The 21,155-nt window shown below is 42.2% G+C and overlaps 1 protein-coding gene across 5 annotated transcripts in view; it reads right to left on the bottom strand.

Annotated features, from left to right (window-relative positions):
* The window catches only part of CRBN (cereblon), a 33,021-nt gene extending 16,648 nt beyond the window's left edge, over positions 1-16,373 (bottom strand). The window contains exons 1-5 of one of the 5 annotated variants that reach the window (XM_025451336.3): positions 16,217-16,351; positions 12,124-12,382; positions 11,278-11,390; positions 10,290-10,492; positions 9,283-9,432 (exon numbers count right to left, since the gene is read on the bottom strand). In XM_025451336.3, coding sequence (XP_025307121.1) covers positions 9,283-9,432; positions 10,290-10,492; positions 11,278-11,361 — 437 coding nt within the window. In that variant the 5' untranslated portion in view covers positions 11,362-11,390; positions 12,124-12,382; positions 16,217-16,351. Of the gene's footprint in view, positions 1-9,282; positions 9,433-10,289; positions 10,493-11,277; positions 11,391-12,123; positions 12,383-14,774; positions 14,794-16,216 lie in introns of those variants that run through there. The other 4 variants (XM_025451340.3, XM_025451325.3, XM_025451333.3 and 1 more) reach the window with 4 other exon arrangements.
* Between the last annotated feature and the right edge of the window lie 4,782 nt (positions 16,374-21,155).

Here is a 21,155-nt window from a genome sequence, read left to right as displayed (position 1 = left end):
GTAGATATATACCACATCTTTATTCATTCATCTGTTGAAGGACATCGAGGCTTCTTCCACAGTTTGGCTACTATGGACATTGCTGCTATAAACATTGGGGTGCAAGTGTCCCGGCATTTCACTGTATCTCTATCTTTGGGGTAAATACCCTGTAGTACAGTTGCCAGGCCGTAGGGTAGCTCTATTTGTAACTCCTTGAGGAACCTCAACACAGTTTTCCAGAGTGGCTGTACCAGTTCACATTCCTACCAACAGCGCAAGAGGGTTCCCCCTTCTCCACATCCTCTCCAACATTTGTTTCCTGTCTTGTTAATTTTTGCCATTCTCACTGGTGTGAGGTAGTATCTCATTGTAGTTTTGATTTGTATTTCCCTGATGACAAGTGCGGAATGTGCTCGTTGGCCATGTGTGTGTGTGTCTTGATGAAATTTCTATTCATGTTTTTGCCCATTACATGATTGGATTGTTTCTTGGGTGTTGACTTTAATAAATTCTTTATAGATCTCAGATACTAGCCCTTTATCTGACATGTCATTTGCAATTATCTTCTCCCATTCTGTAGGTTATCTTTCAGTTTTGTTGACTGTTTCTTTTGCTGTGCAGAAGCTTTTTATCCTGATTAAGTCCCAGTAGTTCATTTTTGCTTTTGTTTCCCTTGCCTTCAAATGTATCTTGCAAGAAGTTACTGTGGCCAAGTTCAAAAAGGGTGTTGCCTGTGTTCTCCTCTAGGATTTTGATGGATTCTTGTCTCACATTTAGATCTTTCATCCATTTTGAGTTTATCTTTGTGTGTGATGTAAGAGAATGGTCTAGTTTCATTCTTCTGCATGTGGCTGTCCAGTTTTCCCAGAATGATTTATTTAAGAGACTGTCATTTTCCAGTGGATAGTCTTTCCTGCTTTGGCGAATATTAGTTGGCCATAGAGTTGAGGGCCCATTTCTGGATTCTCTATTCTGTTCCATTGATCTATGTGTCTGTTTTTGTGCCAGTACCACACTGTCTTGATGATCACAGCTTTGTAATACAGCTTGAAATCCGGCATTGTGATGCCCCCTGCTTTGGTTTTCTTTTTCAATATTCCCCTGGCTATTCAGGGTCTTTTCTGATTTCACACAAATTTTAAGATTATTTGTTCCAACACTGTGAAGAAAGTCCATGGTATTTTGATAGGGATTACACTGAACGTGTAAATTGCCCTGTAGCATAGACATTTTCACAATATTAATTCTTCCAATCCATGAGCATGGAATATTTTCCCATCTGTTTGTGTCTCCGTCAATGTCTTTCAGAAGTGTTCTGTAGTTTTTAGGGTATAGATCCTTTGCCTCTTTGGTTAGGTTTATTCCTAGGTATCTTATGCTTTTTTTTTTTTTTAAAGATTTATTTATTTATTTATGATAGACAGAGAGAGAGAGAGGCAGAGACACAGGCAGAGGGAGAAGCAGGCTCCAGGCCGGAAGCCCAACGCGGGACTCAATCCCGGGACTCCAGGATCGCGCCCTGGGCCAAAGGCAGGCGCCAAACCGCTGAGCCACCCAGGGATCCCCGGTATCTTATGCTTTTGAGTGCAACTGTAAATGAGATTGATTCCTTAATTTCTCTTTCTTCAGTCTGTTAGTGTATAGAAATGCCACTGATTTCTGGGCATTGATTTTGTATACTGCCACACTGCCAAATTGCTGTATAAGTTCTAGAAATCTTGGGGTGTAGTCTTTTGGGTTTTCTATGTACACTATCATGTCATCTGTGAAGAGGGAAGAGTTTGACTTCCTCGATGACAATTTGAATGCTTTTTATTTCTTTTTGTTGTCTGATTGCTGAGGCTAGGACTTCTAGGACTATGCTGAATGTGATGAGAGTGTTACATTCATAATCTTAGGGGAAAGGCTCTCAGCTTTTCCACATTAAGAATGATATTTGCTGTGGGCTTTTCATAGATGGCTCTTAAGACACTGAGGAATGTTCCCTCTATCCATCCCTTCACTCTAAAAGAGTTTTGATCAGGAACAGATGCTGTATTTTGTCAAATGCTTTCTCTGCATTTATCTTAAAAAAAAAAAAAGATTTATTTATTCATTCATTCATTCACTCATTTAGAGAGAGAGAGAGAGAGAGAGAGAGAGAGAGATGCACAGAGACATAGGCAGAGGGAGAAGCAGGCTCCATGCAGGAAGCCCAATGTGGGACTCGATCCTGGCACTCCAGGATCATGCCCAGAGCCAAAGGCAGACGCTTAACCGCTGAGCCACCCAAGTGTCTCTTTCTCTGCATCTATTGAAAGGATCATATGGTTCTTTTTTCTTGTTGATGTGATCTATCACATTTATTGTTTTACGAGTGTTGAACCACCCTTGCATCCCAGGGATAAATCCCACTTGGTCATGGTGAATAATCTTCTTAATGTACTGTTGGATCCTATTGGCTAGTATCTTATGAGAATTTTTGCATCCGTGTTCATCAGGGATACTGGTCTATAATTCTCTTTTTTGGTGGGGTCTTTGGTTTTGGAATCAAGGTGATGCTGGTCTCATAAAACGAGTTTGGAAGTATTCAGTTCCTTTCGATCTTTCAGAACAGCTTTAGTTGAATAGGTATTATTTCTTCTTTAAACGCTTGATAGAATTTCCCTGAGAAGCCATCTGGCCCTGGACTTTTGTGTCTTGGGAGGTTTTTGATGACTGCTTCAATTTCCTTGCTGGTTATTGGCTTGTTCAGGTTTCTATTTCTTCCTGTTCCAGTTTTGGTAATGTGTGGTTTTCCAGACATGCATCAGTTTCTTCTAGGTTGCCTAATATGTGGGCAAATAGCTGCTCACACTGTTTTTAAAATCATTTGTATTTCTTTGGTATTGGTTGTGATCTCTTTCAGTCATGATTTTATTGAGTCTTTTTTGTTTTTAATAAAGCTGGCTAGGGGTTTATCTATCTTATTAATTCTTTCAAAGAACCAATTCCTGGTTTTGTTGATCTGTTCTACAGTTTTTTTTTTTTTTAAGGTTTTATTTATTTACTCATGAGAGACACAGAGAGAGAGAGAGGCAGAGGGAGAAGCAGGCTCCATGCAGGGAGCCTGATGTGGGACTTGATCCCGGGACTCCAGGATCACCCCCTGGGCAGAAGGCAAGTGCTAAACCACTGAGCCACCCAGGCGTCCTGTGTTCTACAGTTCTTCTGGTCTCTATTTCATTGAGTTCTGCTCAAATCTTTATTATCTCCCTTCTACCCGGTGTAGGTTTTACTTGCTGTTCTTTCTCCAATTCCTTTAGGTGCAAGGTTAGCGTGTGTATTTGAGTTTTTTCCAATTTTTTGAGGGAGGCTTGTATTGTGATGTATTTCCCCTCTTAGAATCGCTTTTGCTGTATTCCAAAGATTTTGAACAGTTGTATCTTCATTTTCATTAGTTTCCATGAATCTTTTTAATTCTTCTTTAATTTCCTGGTTGACCCATTCATCTTTTAGTAGGATGCTCTTTAACCTCCATGTCTTTGAGTTTCTTCCAAATTTCTTCTTCTGGTTGAGTTCTAGCATTGTAATCTGAAAATATGCAGGGGACAATCCCAATCCTTTGGTATCAATTGAGACCTGATTTGTGACCCAGTATGTGATCTATTCTGGAGGAAGTTCCATGTGCACTTGAGAAGAATGCGTATTCAGTTGCGTTCAGATGGCAAGTTCTGTAAATATCTGTGAAATCTATTTGGTCCGGTGTATCCTTTAAGGCCCTTTTTTCTTTGGTGATGGTCTGCTTAGAATAGCTGTCATTTGCAGAAAGTGCCAGTGTTGAAGTCTCCTACTATTAGTTGTATTATTATCTAAGTATCTCTTTACTTTGGTTATTAATTGTTGATATACTTGGCAGCTCCCACATTAGGAACATAAATATTCATGATTGTTAGGTCTTGTCGAATAGACCCTTTAAGTATGATATAGTGTTCCTCTTCATCTCTTACTATATAGTCTTTGGTATAAACTTTATTTGGTATGATGATTGCTATCCCAGCTTTCTTTTGAGGACCATTTGAATGGTAAATGATTTTCCACCTTTCATTTTCAGGCTGGAGGTGTCCTTAGGTCTAAAATGAGTCTCTTATAGACTGCAAATAGATGGGTCTTGCTTTTTTACCCAGTCTGAAACCCTGCATCTTTTGATAGGATCATTTAAGCCCATTCATGTTCAGAGTAAGTATTGAAAGATATGAATTCAGTGTCATCGTTATGTTTTCAGTCCCCATTCTGTGGATTATTTCTTTGGGCTTCCTCTTTCTTTTACAGAGTCCCCCTTAATATTTCTTGCAGAGCTGGTTTGGTGGTCACGTATTCTTTCAGTTACTGCTTATCTTGGAAGCTCTTTATCTCTCCTTCTATTCTGAATGACAGCCTTGCTGGATAAAGTATTCTTGGCTGCATGTTCTCATTTAGGACCCTGAATATATCCTGCCAGCCCTTTCTGGCCTGCCAGGTCTCTGTGGAGAGGTCTGCTGCTAATCTGATATCTCTCTCCATATAAGTTAACACTCTCTTGTCTCTTGCTGCTTTAAGGATTTTCTCTTTATCTTTGGAATTTGTAAGTTTCACTATTAAATGTGGAGGTTTTGAATGGTTTTTATTGATATTTTTTGGGGGAATCTCTCTATGTCCTGGATCTGAATGCCCGTTTCCTTCCCCAGATTAGGGAAGTTCCCAGCTATGATCTGTTCAAACATACTTTGTGGCCCTCTCTCTTGGCATCTTCTGGACCCCCAATTATATGTAGATTCTTCCTTCTCAGGCTATCATTTATTTCCCTTAGCCTTTACTCATGGGCTGTTTTTTTTCTTTTTTTCCTTAGCTTCCTTACCATCAACCTGTCTTCTATGTCACTCACCCTTTCTTCCACCTCATTAACCCCAGCAGTTAGGATATCCAGTTTGGATTGCATCTCATTTAATATTCTAATTTCGGCCTGATTAGATCTCAATTCTGCAGTAACAAAGTCACTAGAGTCCTTTATGCTTTTTTCCAGAGCCACCTGTAGCTTTGTAATTGTGCTTCTGAAGTGGATTTCTGACATCAAATTGAAATCCATATTCTGTAACTCTGTGGCAGAGAGTACCGTTTGATTCTTCCTTTTGTGATAAATTATTCCTTCTAGTCATTTTGTTCAGTGCAGAGTAGCTGTATGAGTGGGCTGAGTCAAAAATATCAACCATGACCTAAGTAAATCCCACCCCACATGATTCTGACGAGGTCAGAGACCAGAAAATGAAAAGAAGATCAGAACAGAATAAAAGGACCACTAACGAGAAAAACAAATTTTAAAACAATGTAGTAATAAAAAGGCCAAAAACCCCAAAGAAGAAGAAAAAAGAAAAAAGAAAAATGAAAGAAAAAGTAAAAAGGAAAAAGATAAAAGATAAAAAGGGGAGGGGACTGTGGTGGTGAAGAAGTGGTAGTGGAGAAAGAATGCAGTCTACCTGAGGGATCCTAGAGGGTGATCCTCTTGGTTCTGAGTGTATTTTGTTCTGTATGTTAGAAGATGCTCAATTCCCAACTTATATAAACCAGCTATACTTATAGAAAGCCCCAACACTGACCACCAAAACATAAATAAGACAGAAGTGGGGGGCAGAAAGGGAATGAAGACAGAATATAATCTAACAGAATGAACCAGCATGGTATTCCACTTGGTTCTGAGTGTATTCTGGTCATGTTTTTGGAGGTATTAACTTCCGCCATTGTAAAACAAAACATGGCAGAGAAAGCAAAAAACACAAAACAAAAACCCGTATCTTGTATATCTCCCATAATTAAATTGAATATGCTGAAGGGAATCCAGAAGTGAAAAATATATCTAGGACATGTAGTTGTAGAAATATGAAAGTCAAAAGGAAAAAGCTTAAAACTGAAGAGCTGGTAAAATATTGTAGTTAAGGTGGGAAAAGAGAAAAAATATTGGAGATTTTTAGTCTGAGATAAAAAAAAAAAGTGTAATGGAATAAAGAAAAAAAAAGCGGGGGGGGGGGGAGGACCCTCTAGTTCTATATACTATATTCCCTCTATTTTCTCTGGGGCCTGGAGCTTTCCAGCGCTGCTTGGTCAAGAAGTTGCTCTTCCCTTGTTCTTCCAGCTGGTCTTCTGGAGGAGGGATCTGCTGTGGTGATTCTCAGGTGTCTGTGCCTGGGTGGAGATGTCCCTCCCCTGGCTTGGTGCCGGGCTCAGTGTGAGCTGTTTATCCTGTGTTTCCTTTGTTGGAATCCACCTCTCCAAGGCACAAGGTGAAACAAGGATGAAAAACAACAATGGTGGTGGCCAGATCTTCAGCTCTAGAGTCAGCTCCCCACCTGTAACTAACGCTGTCTCCCTGTCCACACTGGCTTAGATGCTCCTGGGGGCTGGTGCCTGTGTGCTGATCTGCATAGCTTGCGGGGTGCCCAGCGGCAGAAGAGTTCTCACTGTCCTGTGCCCTCCCCGGTCCCGCCTGTCCCAGGGGGAACGCAGGATCGCTGGCTTTGTCCACTTGGGTGCCTTGTTTTGCTGGAACTGTGCTCCTGGGGGCCACCGCTCCTGAAGGGAAAGGGGCACAGCCACCTCCATCCAGAGCCGGCCTGTCTAACCGACTGGCCTCTTCCAAATGCCCCGAGGGCTACGGTGCTCCACCCTTTACCGATATATATACCGGCCTGCAGTTTGTGGTGTTTTCCCCCGGGTGCCCCTCGTCTTATAGTGACACCAGGAATCTTGAGGCTTCACTGGCCCTCCTGCAATTCTGCCCGATTTCCCTGCAAGCACTTTTCCATCAGGAAAAATCCAGCGCAGATTTTTAAAGTTCCCGCTTTTCCAGGGCTGGGCTTTCCTGTCCGGGAGGCTTTCATCGTCCACTTTAGCCCTGCTAGTCACAGATCCCCTCCCCTACTTTATTCTTTTTTTATTTTTTTCTGCCTTCCTACCTTGTTAGAAGTGAAAACTTTTCTCCCTGTAGCATTCCAGCTCTTTAAATCTCAGGTCCAATTCATAGGTGTTCAGGATGTTTTGAAAGTTATCTAGGTAAGTTGGTGGGACCAGGTGAGTTGAGGACACCACTCTTCCGCCATCCTGCCCCGCCTCTGGAATGCTTGTTTCCCCTCAGGAACTTCTGAAGGGTTCTATAGTGATTCAGTGACACAATTCTACTTTTTAATTAACTTTTCAAAAATACAAAACAAACAAACAAAAAAACCCTTCATGTGTTCAGAAAATGCCAAAGAAATCAATACTCTTAACTTAGAAAAGGATAGATGGCAGTGCTATGATTTTTATATGAAGGGTCATTATGTAAAAGACAGATGACTATTTATCTAACACTATTTGCCTGGAGAACAGGAAACTGGCTGGAGTTTCAAGGTGCTTGAAGGAGTTCTAGTAGAGTGGAAGAAGCACTAGTTTGGAAGTCAGGGGACCTAAAACCAACCAACTGTTGCTTCCTAGCTGCATCACTTTAGACAAATCATTTTATCTCTCTAGTATTTAGTTGAGGAAAAAGAGGAAATTGCACTAGATTATCTCCATTTCACCATTTCTACTGAAAGGAGTTAGAGGCCAGAGGGGCAGGAGAACTAGAGGAATCTCACTCCATGGAAGCGTTTTATATTAAGAAAGACTCACCTGTTAGCATAGGGTCTATGGGATAATAGAAAGAATGTGCCCTTGCCAAGTCTTGTCTAACCCTATCCGTTTCATGTTTATCTTTAACTAGTCAAACAGATAGTCTTTGACCTGTTTTCAGAGTTAATGGTCTACTGCCATCTTGTGTTCAAAATAGTTTTTTCACAATCAAAAGTCAAGAAAGCCTCAGAAACTTATTTTTTTCCCCAAGTCAATTTTCTTTTATGGTTCCCATAATATAGTACTCACAAATAATCAAAATGTTATTAGCAGGGGGATAGGAAGTACTTTAAGTATGGAACTGTTAGTAAAATCTGCAGTAACTAAACAGCTTGCTAATTATCACAGTACAGAGCCCTCAGGACACTGTTTCATTCATTCATGTAGCATTTATGATCCTAAGTACAGAATATATAGAAATGTTAGTCATTGTCCTCAGGCAGCTCATCTATTGAGGGAGACAGATATACAATCCTGTAATGACAGTACAGTGTGCTAATACCACAGGAGTCTGCACCATGAATGTTCTGGGGGGAGGGGGTGCCATTGAGGGCTCTGGGACATCATCCCTCATTTTTCTATGCTTTCTCTAGCGCCAAAGGGTTGCCTCACTCATCCATTAGACTTCCATAATTCAGTCATATTTGTGAATGTCCACCATGTGAATAAAACAAGACAAAACCTCTGAAGTTCCAAGTGTTCAGCAGATATTATCTTTTCAACACAGAGGTCAGATAAAATTTTCAGCTCTGGCTATAAAAGACAAATTCACTAAGACTAGGTGAATCCAGGAATCTGTACCTTTGTAACATAAGAAAGACTTTGAGTCTTATGTGCCAGAGTTGAGAACCATTCCCTTAAGACGTAGCATGCAATCATCAAGACAAATGTTTATTTTGTTTAGCTTTGTTTTTAAAAGGGTAAAGTAAGGTAAACTGAATTTTCTTTCTTTTTTTTTTTTTGGGATGAGGTTAGTAGTACCTAAAAAGCTTGAGCCAAGAAAGCCATGTCAAAATAACTGTTAAAACAATATACTCAGAGAACTTCCAAACTTTAGAAGGTATAGAGACAACAAGCATTCAGTGATCACTTATTATAGAGTTTATACATTTGTGGGTGATGTAAAATTCACACCAGAGATGGGTCCTAACTGCAAATGGTTTCTACAGCTTAGGTGGAACAGCTGGCAGGTGTAAGCAGTGTGGTTTTCAAGTATCACAGGAATGCTGCAAACATGACAGCTGTCCCGGTGCACAGACAGAGAGCTCAGAGAGCTCAGGAGCTTGTGGCCTCTCCACCCTTTTTCACTTTGAAGAGAGGCTTTCAATCCCAAAGAAGCCTGTCCCCAAAGACACTGCACTTTGGGTTTATATTACTATTCTCAAAACTAGAGGGACATGAGAATCATCCAGAATTCATGGAAAAAGATGCTGCAGCCTCATCCAAGATTAAAGCACTCTCTAGGAATGGGAGATGAGGATGAACCTTAAGCTTCTATAGTTTTAAAAACCATCGACATGGTTCTGATGCATAGCTAAGTTGGAAACCACTAGGTTATATCTTCCAGGGGAAAGAGAACAACTAATTAAAAGTTACAAAATGTAAGAAAACCACCTCATTTAATGATGTACACACAGCTTTAAGATCTATGGTATTTCTTACCCATCTGACTGTGTTCTTAGTTCAAGGACTTTGAACCTTTGTCTTCCAATTGCTTTCACTTTCACTATTTCAATTCCGAAATCTTGTTCTTCTCGATAGGCATATATCTCTGCAGTTGTTCCAAACTGTGCTTCCCTCTCCTGTAGATTACTTCCAAGATAAATTTTAAAAGGAAATAATTTTGAACATTTAATTTTTAAATATGCAAAGTGGCAAAAGCAACACATGATAAAAAAAAAATACAGCAGTTAGCCCTTATTGCAAAGCTATTATTTTATTTTGAGATTGCACAGGGAAATGCAGATATAGAAGGCTTCAGAATTACAATTAGAACAAAAAAAGAAACAAAAAAAGAATTACAACTAGAGCACTTCAGCAAAATAATAGATCCCTAGTCACTGAAAATGATCTACAACTGATAGGGATTTTAAACCCTCGTTTCCCAAACCAGACATTCTTTTACTTCAATAGACCATCATATCTACTGCTTAATATTAGCAGCATTATACTGGGGTGGGAAATCCCCATGTACATTTCCGGCCTCTACCAATGATTTCCTCCAGCTGCCACAGGATATCTGAAATACCAGTTTGACACTGGGCTATAGGGGGACAACTTATGAATTTTGAGAGAGAGAAAAGAACAAACTACTTCTTTGTAAAAGTAATCCTTTACGTTAAAATGTAGAAGCCCTCTTTCTCTTCAAATAATGACAGTGTTTGAAAAGAAGGTTCCAGAAATTTTTATTAGACATTAATGGTTTAAAAATTTCAAAAACCAGAAAGTTTAATTGTGTGTGACAGTAAGTGTCTGATCTGGATGGTAATGAGAACAATATAAATACTCCAACTTGCACTTTCAATCTCTTCATCAACATTTCTTACCTTACATCTTTATCCAGTCTCCTGTGCATGCAAAGTAATAGTCGGGTTTGGCTTTAACACTGACCTCTGCTGTGACTCTACGTGAGAGAGAATATGTTAAGCAAATTCACTCTAATAATTTACCTGTATGCAAGAACTGCAAAGGTTCTGTCTTTCTGAATTAAATTCCGCACCATACTGACTTCTTGAGGACGAAAGAGCTGAAGAGGTAAGGTCTGCCCAGGAATCAGGATCATCATCACCTGTGGCAGGACTGGAATAACCTGACAGCTGTCATCGTCATGCAAAGTCCTGCCATGAAATTCTTCCATATCAGCGCCCAGATACTATACAAGAACACATAGATACACTGTCATTTTAGATATGTAATAGAAATACAAGCTCAAAAGACATAAGAGCAAATCAGAGTATAAAAGAAATATGAAGATCGTACAAATATTTATCTAATAAGTTGGTGTCTCAGTCTCCCACATGAAAATCTAATTGATTCTTTTATTTTTCTTTAAGATTTTATTTATTTATTCAATGAGAGACACAGAGACACAGAGGGAGAAGCAGGTTCCCAAGAGGGAGCCCAATACAGAACTTGATCCCCAGATCTGGGATCACGCCCTGAGCCAAAGGCAGATGCTCAAACTGCTGAGCCACCCAGGCGTCCCTCTAATTCTGATTCTTATAGTAGAAGTTCTATTATCTCGTGAAAAATGCCTCACAAATAAATTCAGGAGCACTTTTTAGTTCAAAATCTTTCCTCTAAGAAACATTTCTAGGTCTAAATATCTCAAATGACAACTATAAAACGTTAGCATGTTAACCAACACCCTGGTAGCAAGTAGTACAGAGAGTAAGAAGTACTTTAGTAGCTCCATTACTAGTGGAAACATATGGAGGGTGACAATTCTTCAAAAAATTATTCCAGGAAATAGTATCAAAATGCTTGAAAAGTAGAGTCAAGTATGTGTATCTACTGGCAAAGAGCCCACATCCTCATCCACAATTTTCTACTGTGAGGTAATATCCAATAAGGCTACCCTCATTCACTTGGTAGGAACCTCCATCTACCGTTACAGGGATGTACCTACGGTATAAGATCTGTAACTACATTACGTACTGTATGTGATGTTGGCAGACTGGTGTCAAAATTTATGACATTTGGTTTTTTGGCTTCTTTGCTATCCTGGTCTTCAACTTCCATTTCAATTTCATCTTCTTCCTCACTCTCTGCTATAAAAGTAGAAGATTATGAGAAAACAAAATGGATGCAAGAAAATGTCAAAGCGCTGTTCCCCTTCAAATACGTAATTCTTTCATGAGGATTCTGAGCCCGTGAGAAGAGGGTTTCTTCTAACACCACTCACATGTGGTAATCTCTATATCCTGTGAAGAGGTAGCCAGAGGGCTGGGGCCTATGCAGGGGTCTGCCACTAACTACTATTTTTTTTTTTTTTTTTGCAGATTAGTTTAAGATTTACATAAAGAATGCAAAGATATACTGAAATCTCCTTTTTTTAGAGATCTTCTCTCCATTTGCCCCCATAGCTAACATTTCTACCAGTATGGTACATCTGTCTAAGCAATCCGTGGTAGCACATTACTATTAGCTAAACTCCACATTTTATTTGGATTTCCTTATTTTTACCTACCATCCATTTTCTGTTTCAAGATCCCATACAAACTAGCACATGACATTTAGTCATCATGTCTCCTTAGTCTCCTCAGGGCTGGTATCTCAAACTTTCCTTGTTTTTGATGGCCTTGACAGTTGTGAGGAGAAAGGCAGGCATTTTATAGAATGTCCCTTAATTAGAATTTGTTTGATGTATTTCTCATGCCTACATTGAGGTTATGTACTTTGGGGATAACACCACAAGAGACTAAGGGCTGTGTTCATCACATCCTATCTAGGGTGCATACTATCAAATATGACTGATTACTGATGTTGATCATAATCACCCACCTGAGATTTCTTTGTCAGGTTTCTCTACTGTAAAGTTACTCTTTCCTCCTTTCTACATTGTACTCTCTGGAAGCCAATTATGCAGCACAACTGATACTTAAGAAGTTGGGGATTATGCTCCCTTCTACTTGAAGAGGAAGTATCTACATAAATTATTTAAATTCTTTAGTGTGAGAAACTTGTTTCTTCTCCCTTGCCAGTAACTAATTTAGAGACCTTCCACAGCTCATTTCACCTGATTATGCCTTAGTTTCCGTATCTGAAAAATGACAGGCAGGAACAAGACAATCACTAAGTTTCTTTAAAACTCTTTAAAGTTTTTATAAAAGACGGGAAAGAAGGAAGGAAGACCCTTTAATTAAAATAGAAAAAGATAACATTATTACCCAGCAAAAACATTTTCATAGCAGGGACAGCACATCCTTGGCTGTCACTATACTATTAAAAAGTGAAATGTTTGTAATCATTTTCATTCCAATTTTGCTTTGGAATTTTAAATGTAAAAATAAAGTTCACATGAAACATAAAATAGATTTTAAAGGAAATGTCTTAGAAAACTTTCCCCAAACAAAATTTTTAGATTATGAAAACTAAGCTGATCTACTTTAAAAAGTTGATGTCACTAATAATAGAAAGTTAGAAATAGCACCAAATAGGTGCTATTCTACTAAATGGGAGTTTGTCCTGTTAACGACAGCAGTGGGTAAAATTCCTACTCTGGATCAGCAGTTCTCACCTAGGGATGATCTTGCCCCTAAAGGGATATTTGGAAATGTCTGGAAATATATTTGGTTGTCACAACCAGGAGAGCCCTACTGGCATCTAGTGGGCAGAGGCCAGAGATGCTGCTAAACATCCTACAAGGATGCATCCTGCAGGACAGTTCTCCACAACAAAGAATTTTCCAGTCCCCAAAATCAAAAGTGCTGAGGTTAAGAAATCCTGGCCTAGACAAACTGAATCTCATTTCTGACCTCATATTTCATGTATTTTTAAATGCCCCAAATACACTTCTAAACAGATAAAACGTCATTACAAAATTGTCATTTTCTTTTGTGTATATCATTATCTAAGTCCAATTACCTCCAACTTGGTTCCTGACTAGAAAAAACAAATGCTTTTTTCTTTCTTTAAAGATTTTACTTATTTATCAGAGAGAGAGAGAGAGAGAGAGAGAGAGAGAGAGAAAGCAAAGAGAGAGTGAGAGAGCCCACAAGCAGGGGGAACAGTGGCAGGGAGCCCAACTTGGGACCCATCCCAGGACCGTGGGATCATGACCCAAGCTGAAGGCAGACATTAACCATCTGAGCCACCCAGGCATCCCAACAAATGTTTTTCAATACAGTAACTGCCTAGGACTTTCTTTTAATTCTCTGGAATTCCTGGATATAAGGATAGGTCAAGGAGAGTAACATAATTATTTCAAGTTACATTTAAATGGTCAGTGGTCTACCGCTTCATAAATATTTTTGCTAAGAACACAGGTGCTTAACCAAAAGATAACAACAACAAAAATCTCAATTTCCTTATATACAGTAGTCCTTCTCATAAATATGGCCAAAACCGACTTCCCCCTACTCAGTTGTTTATTTATTAATGTTTCCTTTTGGCCAAGACAGATTCTGGGCATCTTAAATATTAAACTACTTCCTCAGCACTTAAAGAGTACTGCTCTTTAAAACAATTCATACCACATGGCTTTATGGATGATCCTATGTTTCTTTACAAATAAAACTCATATGATTTAGAAAAGAAGATGCGGTATATGTATACAATGGAATATTACTCAGCCATTAGAAACGACAAATACCCACCATTTGCTTCGACGTGGTTGGAACTGGAGGGTATTATGCTGAGTGAAGCAAGTCAATTGGAGAACAAACATTATATGGTCTCATTCATTTGGGGAATATAAAAAATAGTGAAAGGGAATAAAGGGAAAAGGAAAAAAAATGAGTGGGAAATACCAGAAAGGGAGACAGAACAGGAGAGACTCCTAACTCTGGGAAACGAACTAGGTGTGGTGGAAGGGGAGGTGGGCGGGGGGTGGGGGTAACTGTGGGACGGGCACTGAGGGGGGGCACTTGATGGGATGAGCACTGGGTGTTATTCTATGTGTTGGCAAATTGAACACCAAAAAAAATAAATAAATAAGAAAAGAAAAGCTTTATTATTATATCCACACCTCTCTGGGCCTTCTCACTCCTGATTCTCATTTATTTGTTTGTTTGTTTGTTTATTTATTTATTTATTTATTTAGGGGAGAGAAAGCGCGCGCGTGCGAGCGAGCATGCAAGCATGGCAGGGGAAGAGGGAGAGAATTTTCAAGCTGCCTTCTCGCTGAGTGGGCAGCTGATGTGGGGCTTGATCCCAGGACCCTGATATCATCACCCGAGCTGAAATCAAGAGTCAGCTGCTTAACCAACTGAGCCACCCAGGCACTCCCTCACTCCTGATTCTTTTCAACAAAACACACACTGTTCAGAACTACCAGGGTGAAGTCTGATGACTCATCTCATGCAGGAGCACCACATGAATGCCAACAGAACATCAGTAACCTCCCCGAAACACTGGATTTGGCACGTTCAGAGTGGAGCTGATGTCTCTGAAATAAACAGCTCAGCTCTTCAGTCAAAGGCTGACACACTTACCTTTATGTCAGTTCAGCTAGGTTGGCCTCAGGAACAACCACCGACTCTGACTCTGGGTTTATTTCTACATAAAAGTTCCCTTCTGTATGGTGGGCATGCATTCAGTCTTCTCCTCTTTGGTGCCCCACAACTCCCAGGGGACAAACTCATCCTCCAAGAAAAGCTTCCCTTGGGCAACTCCCTGTAACCCACAGCTGTTTCTGGGCAACCCATGGGAAAGAGCCCCAACCCACTGGCAAGAGATGCAAGCTCCCCAACAACAGACTTGGCCCACCTCCTAGGCCTCCTCTTCCACAGCCCCGCCCTAAGTATATGCTTTTGGATGTCTCCAGAACCATTTCACAATGCTTTACCTCAATCCCTCTTCAGGACAATAGCATTAACTTATCCGGTCCTAAATCAACTATCTTTGGCCTTCATATGGATTATACACTTCCTCAAGTACCAGGCGGTGTCATCATACCTCTTTTCATGCCCGTTAACACCTAAACGGCACGCAGTGAAGGAACCCAGCTAAAGGCCCCAGTCTGTCCGATAACCTTGAAAAGCTTCACTTCTACAGCCTCCCGTGACAAATCCATACGGATTATTTCATGCATTTAGTTTTTTTTTTTTTTCTTTCTGCCCCGGATTCTAATATAAAACCATGCTCTAAATTTTTGAGGAACAAAGGTAAAAAACAACAACAACAACCACCACCACCACCACCAAACCACTGGATTTAACATCACACTCCCAGGTCTCTCTCATCACGCATATCCTACTACTTGCTTGAGCTACGTGCTCGGGAACAACCTACACCAACACTGTCTGGCAGTGAAGCGGTGAGGCGGCCCTGGCGATACGGACAGAAGGGTCCTGCGGGCAGACCTGCAGTCCCGGCTCTGCGACTGTGTCACCTTGGGCAAGTCACTGCACTCATCTGCTAACTTAGGTCTCTCCTACCAAATCGGGATCCGAAAAGTTATGTGGGGAGGATGGAACGGAGAGACGCGTGCCAGGCGCTCACTGCCGGGCCCCTGACGTGGGGCGCGCTTGGTCCCTGCCCGCGGTCCCCCTTACCCGGGCGGAAGACGTCCCGGAAAAGTAACGGCTGCTAACCTCGCCGCATCCTCCATCTGCCCTCCTTCCTTCCCCCTCAGTTCTAGGCCGTTTCCCTGGAGCCAAGTTCTGGACACACGGCGGACGGAGAGGGAAGGTCCCTGGCCTTGGGAGCAGACCCCTCCGCGACCCCCAAACCCTCGCTCCTAGCCTGGGGCGGCCCGGCCGGCGACGGGTGAGCCGGGACCCGGTCGTGGCCGGAGGCCTGCGATGCGGCCGCCTCCCGGGGCGCCCCAGCGGGCCTCGGCGCCCCCCGCCCCGCTCCCCAGCCCTGCCGCGCCGCTCGGCGCTCGAGCCTCGCCCCGTCCCGCCGCCGCCGGGGACCGGCCCCGGGAGGTTACCAGGGAGGAGCGGCAGGTGGTTGCCCATGTTGTGCGCAGCGTCCTGCGGGTCTCTCTCGCCGTCCATGTCTGTTTACCCGCAGAGCAGGCTGGGACAGGGCGGCGCCCGGGCAGCTCGGGGAGAGTCCACCCCTCGCCGCCGCCCCGCGCACCGGGGCCACAGCGCCCCCTGGCGGCTCCCGCGCTCACCGTCCCCGCCCCTCGGGGCCTCCTGCAGAGCCCGCGCCTGGTTCCCGCCCTGCAGGACCGCTCCGCGGCGTCCTCGTTTCCACCTCGCCCTTAACGACGGGGGGCGGGGAGCAAAGAGAACCCTGCTCATGCAGCCCTAACTCCGACTCTCTTTTATTTATAAATTTATTTTCTATTGGTGTTCAATTTCCCAACATACAGAGTAACACCCAGTGCTCATCCCATCCCCCCAGTGCCCGTCCCCCAGTCACCCCCACCCCCCGCCCTCCTCCCCTTCCCCCACCCCTAGTTCCTTTCCCAGCCTAACTCCGACTCTTGCAAAGCCTACGTGTGAAGACTGGGAAGACGCATCGGTCACAACGAGGGGAGCCGGCTTCTAGCTGATAGATGCTCTTTTCTGCAGTTTCCAGGAGTTTCCAGGTGTGTGCCACAACCCACACGCATTAATCAGAAGCAAATGCTTGAGACGATGATGACCCACCCAGAAGAGACAAAGGCCTAGGATTGACTGGCAGGTGAGATTGTCTGGCTATAAAAAAAAAAGCCGACTCATTATGACTTCAACTAAGGATGAGTTATTAAAGGACAAAAGAAAAACTAAGGCCTGCCACACCAAGCATAATTCTTTTCTAGTAGAGGGGTTGTTTCTGGTTTGGACGATTGGACACAAATTTTCGTGGTGTCTTATTTTCTTTTAATTTTTTTATTGGAGTTTAATTTGCCAACATATAGCATAGCACCCAGTGCTCATCCTAAGTGCCCTCCTCAGTGCCCGTCACCCAGTCACCCCAACCCCCCACCCACCTCCCTTTCTACCACCCCTTGTTTGTTTCCCAGAGTTAGGAGTCTCTAATGTTGTGTCACCCTCACTGATATTTTCACTCATTTTCTCTCTTTTCCCTTTATTCCCTTTCACTACTTTTTATATTCCCCAAATGAATGAGACCATATAATGTTTGTCCTTCTCCGACTGACTTACTTCACTCAGCATAATACCCTCCAGTTCCATCCACGTTGAAGCAAATGGTGGGTATTTGTCGTTTCTCATGGCTGAGGAATATTCCATTGTATACATAAACCACATCTTCTTTACCCATTCATCTTTCGATGGACACCGAGGCTCCTTCCACAGTTTGGCTATCGTGGCCATTGCTGCTATAAACATCGGGGTGCAGGTGTCCCGGCGTTTCACTGCATCTGTATCTTTGGGGTAAATCCCCAGCAGTGCAATTGCTGGGTCGTAGGGCAGGTCTATTTTTAACTCTTTGAGGAACCTCCACACAGTTTTCCAGAGTGGCTGCGCCAGTTCACATTCCCACCAACAGTGTAAGAGGTTTCCCTTTTCTCCGCATCCTCTCCAACATTTGTTGTTTCCTGCCTTGTTAATGTTCCCCATTCTCACTGGTGTGAGGTGGTACCTCATTGTGGTTTTGATTTGTATTTCCCTGATGGCAAGTGATGCGGAGCATTTTCTCATATGCATCTTGGCCATGTCTATGTCTTCCTCTGTGAGATTTCTGTTCATGTCTTCTGCCCATTTCATGATTGGATTGTTTGTGTCTTTGCTGTTGAGTTTAATACGTTCTTTAGAGACCGTGGATACTAGCCCTTTATCTGATAGGTCATTTGCCAATATCTTCTCCCATTCTGTAGGTGGTCTCTCAGTTTTGTTGACTGTTTCTTTTGCTGTGCAGAAGCTTTTGAACATGAAGGCAAGAGAAACAAAAGCAAAAATGAATTATTGGGACTTCATCAAGATAAAAAGCTTCTGCACAGCAAAAGAAACAGTCGTAGTTTCTTTTCACCACCACTACTCCTATCAAGGGTGAAAGCTGAAGAATCTTCAAAGGAAAGAGGGTATCTCAGCATGGTGGGAAGGGGAGGTGTGGAGAGGAACCAGCAGCATTGTTCTGGAGAAAACAGTGATAAATCTGAGATTTAAACAGAAAATGTGCCTCACTGAAAAGTTTAAAAGCTAAGAGCCTCCTAATGAGTGAGACTCAAGAATCCACTCTGCGTCATCCTGCCTTTGTTCCCAAATCACTTTGTGGCCTTGGTAGAGCCATTTATGGCCTCAGGCCTCTGTGTACCCATCTGCAAAAATGAGAATGGACCATATACCGCCCCGGATTTGTTCTAGGTAAAAATATCTGCAATACTAATGACAGTATCACCTTTTACATTTGGGTTGATGACAATTACATACAATACATCACTGTGATGGTTAGTGAAGTTAGGATGGTCACTCTAGTCAATTGAAGGGTGAGTCTATGCCTGAGTGACAAAAGAAAATGCAGGATAGAATGATGAGGCAATGGGTGGGGTGTGGGGTGTCAGAGAGAGTGAAGCTGGGGGGAGAGGACGAAAGCAAGTGTACAGATAGACATGACTGATGCTGTGGCATCAGCAACTTCACTATACTTTATGGAATTTCAATAAACTGTGCATACCTGCAGAGAGGTTTCTTTTCACATCAGCATCTGGCCTCTAAATGCGGAAGCTCTGACCTGCCCATGGTCCTCCCCAGATACCTCTCCAGAGGTATCCAGAGTTGTGATCTGTACCCTGGGTCATTGAAAAACCCAATGGACAAGAAAGGACAGCTGTAAGTCTGGTGGGGTCAGCAGGTGTAGCTGGGAAAGCATTAGCTCATTCTTTCTTTTGTCCACTGCTTCAGGGTCACTGATGCTACTACCATCTGCGTATCTTTTACTTCCCATTCTCCTTTTTCTACCGACCATTCCTATTCACCATCTGCTCCCTCCTTTATTTCATCTCTCCAGAGTCTACCCAGTCATCCAAAGTTCCATCTTTCAATAGGGATAATAACAAATGATCACTGAACAAAAACATCTAAGCAAGCAGGTCTCTTGGATTAGCCTCGGTTATTAAAACCAAAAAGGAAAACATGATCATTCACCATTTATTTTTAATTCAGTAACTTTATCCTGAAACAAAGTATCATACTGAGTTCCTCACATGTCTTCTTGTTTGGGTGAAAGGTGTTCATTGATAAGGAGCTCGGCAAACCGGAGGGGAAGGAAATCCATAAGTTCATAGATGGTTGCTTTGTCGCTTAAGAACTGACTTTAATAGGATGTAATTAAGGCTGGTAGAAAATGAGAATGAAAAAGCCCACTGCTCTTTCAATTTCTGGCTTCTGCACTTTATTAGCAGCAAGGAATACAGGAATGCACACACAGGGAAGAGAAATTTCTGGCTTCCTTCTTCTTTTTTTTTTTTTTTTTGTGTTATCTTTCTCCTGTTGTTTAATGTGGTGAAGAATGTTGCTGCCTTCGTCTAAGCAGTCAGTTAGTTACCTCTTGTCTAGATTATTGCAGTAGCCTCAATATCGGTCTCTGGACTGCCACCCTCGTCCCCAACAGTTCATTCGTAACAAAGCAGCCTGAATGATTCCAGGACTGCCTAGTATCTAATTGCAACCTGACCCCCAGTCCCTATCCTTCTCTATCCTCCTTCTCTGCTGTATCTTCCCTCAAAAGCATTTGTCAACTTCTAAAATTACTATAAAGCTTCATTTTAAAAATTGCCCTCACCCCTCCAAGAAACTCCTTGGGAGGTCAGAAGTCTCTGCCTCTTTTGTTTACTCATGTGTTCCAAAGGCCTAGCACAGGGCCCGGAACTTAATCAGTGCTCAAAAAATACTTATTCATGAATGAATAAATGAATGAGCAAAGTGCACTGTCATGGCAGACATTGTTGACTGACCTAACATCAATTCCTGTCTTCTTCCTTGATGACAACCTTCATTTTGTTTGAGGCCACAGTGTGCGCAGCCCTGTGGGGTTGTGTTTGCACCAAGCCCACTATAGCCCCCTGCTCTTCCTCATAATCCTCTGCAGCTAGGGGTGGCCATGTGGCACAACTCTGGCTGATGTGATGTAGACAAAGTCTGCTGGGCAGCCACGGAGAATATTGAGAAGGGAAGGACAACTCCAGACAAGATTTTCTCTCATGATTAAAGGAAAATATTTCATTCCTGCTCACTCCTGCTGGGATGAAGACTAAGCTCTAATTGGTCTGATGGATAAAACCAGTCAAACAGTCAAAAGAGTCTTGAAAAGAAATCACAGATTTTAGAAAAAGTCAAACTAGATTGACTTGTAGATATATTCTGTTATCATTTTTTAAAATAAATGTCTATTTATTGATGTTCAGAACACGAGTTACAACACGAGAAAATAGTGCGCAGTAAATTAAGATTTTTAAAAAAGATTTTTAATTAACTTATTCTTGAGAGATGCAGAGACACAGGCAGAGGGAAAAGAAGGCTCCTTGCAGGGAGCCCCATGTGGGACTTGATCCCAGGACCCTGGGGTCACGACCTGAGCTGAAGGCAGATGTTCAATCACTGCGCCACCCAGGTGCCCCAGTAAATTAAGATTTTTGTATTTGCACTTCTGCTGTGCTGGTCTTCCCCCACCTACCCTCCCACCCCCTGCTCCCACTTCTCTGCCCCTACCCCTTTGCAAGGCAGCTGTGGAAGGGACCGTGTACAAGATGCTGGTGACAAGCCCAGAGGAACAGGAATGGTGGTAGAACTTTCTGTTCATTCTCCTCACACAAGCTACATGAGCAGGCCCTACCTGTGGTTTCCTGAGATTTTTAAGTTTGGTTCTTTCACGGTGTTTTATTTTTTTTTATTTATTTTTTTAAACTTTTTTTTTTTTAAATTTTTATTTATTTATGATAGTCACAGAGAGAGAGAGAGAGAGAGAGAGAGAAGCAG

The sequence above is a fragment of the Canis lupus genome, chromosome 20, assembly GCF_003254725.2.
Source record: "Canis lupus dingo isolate Sandy chromosome 20, ASM325472v2, whole genome shotgun sequence".
Taxonomy (NCBI): Eukaryota; Metazoa; Chordata; class Mammalia; order Carnivora; family Canidae; genus Canis; species Canis lupus.
This window is presented reverse-complemented; position numbering and strand designations above follow the sequence as displayed.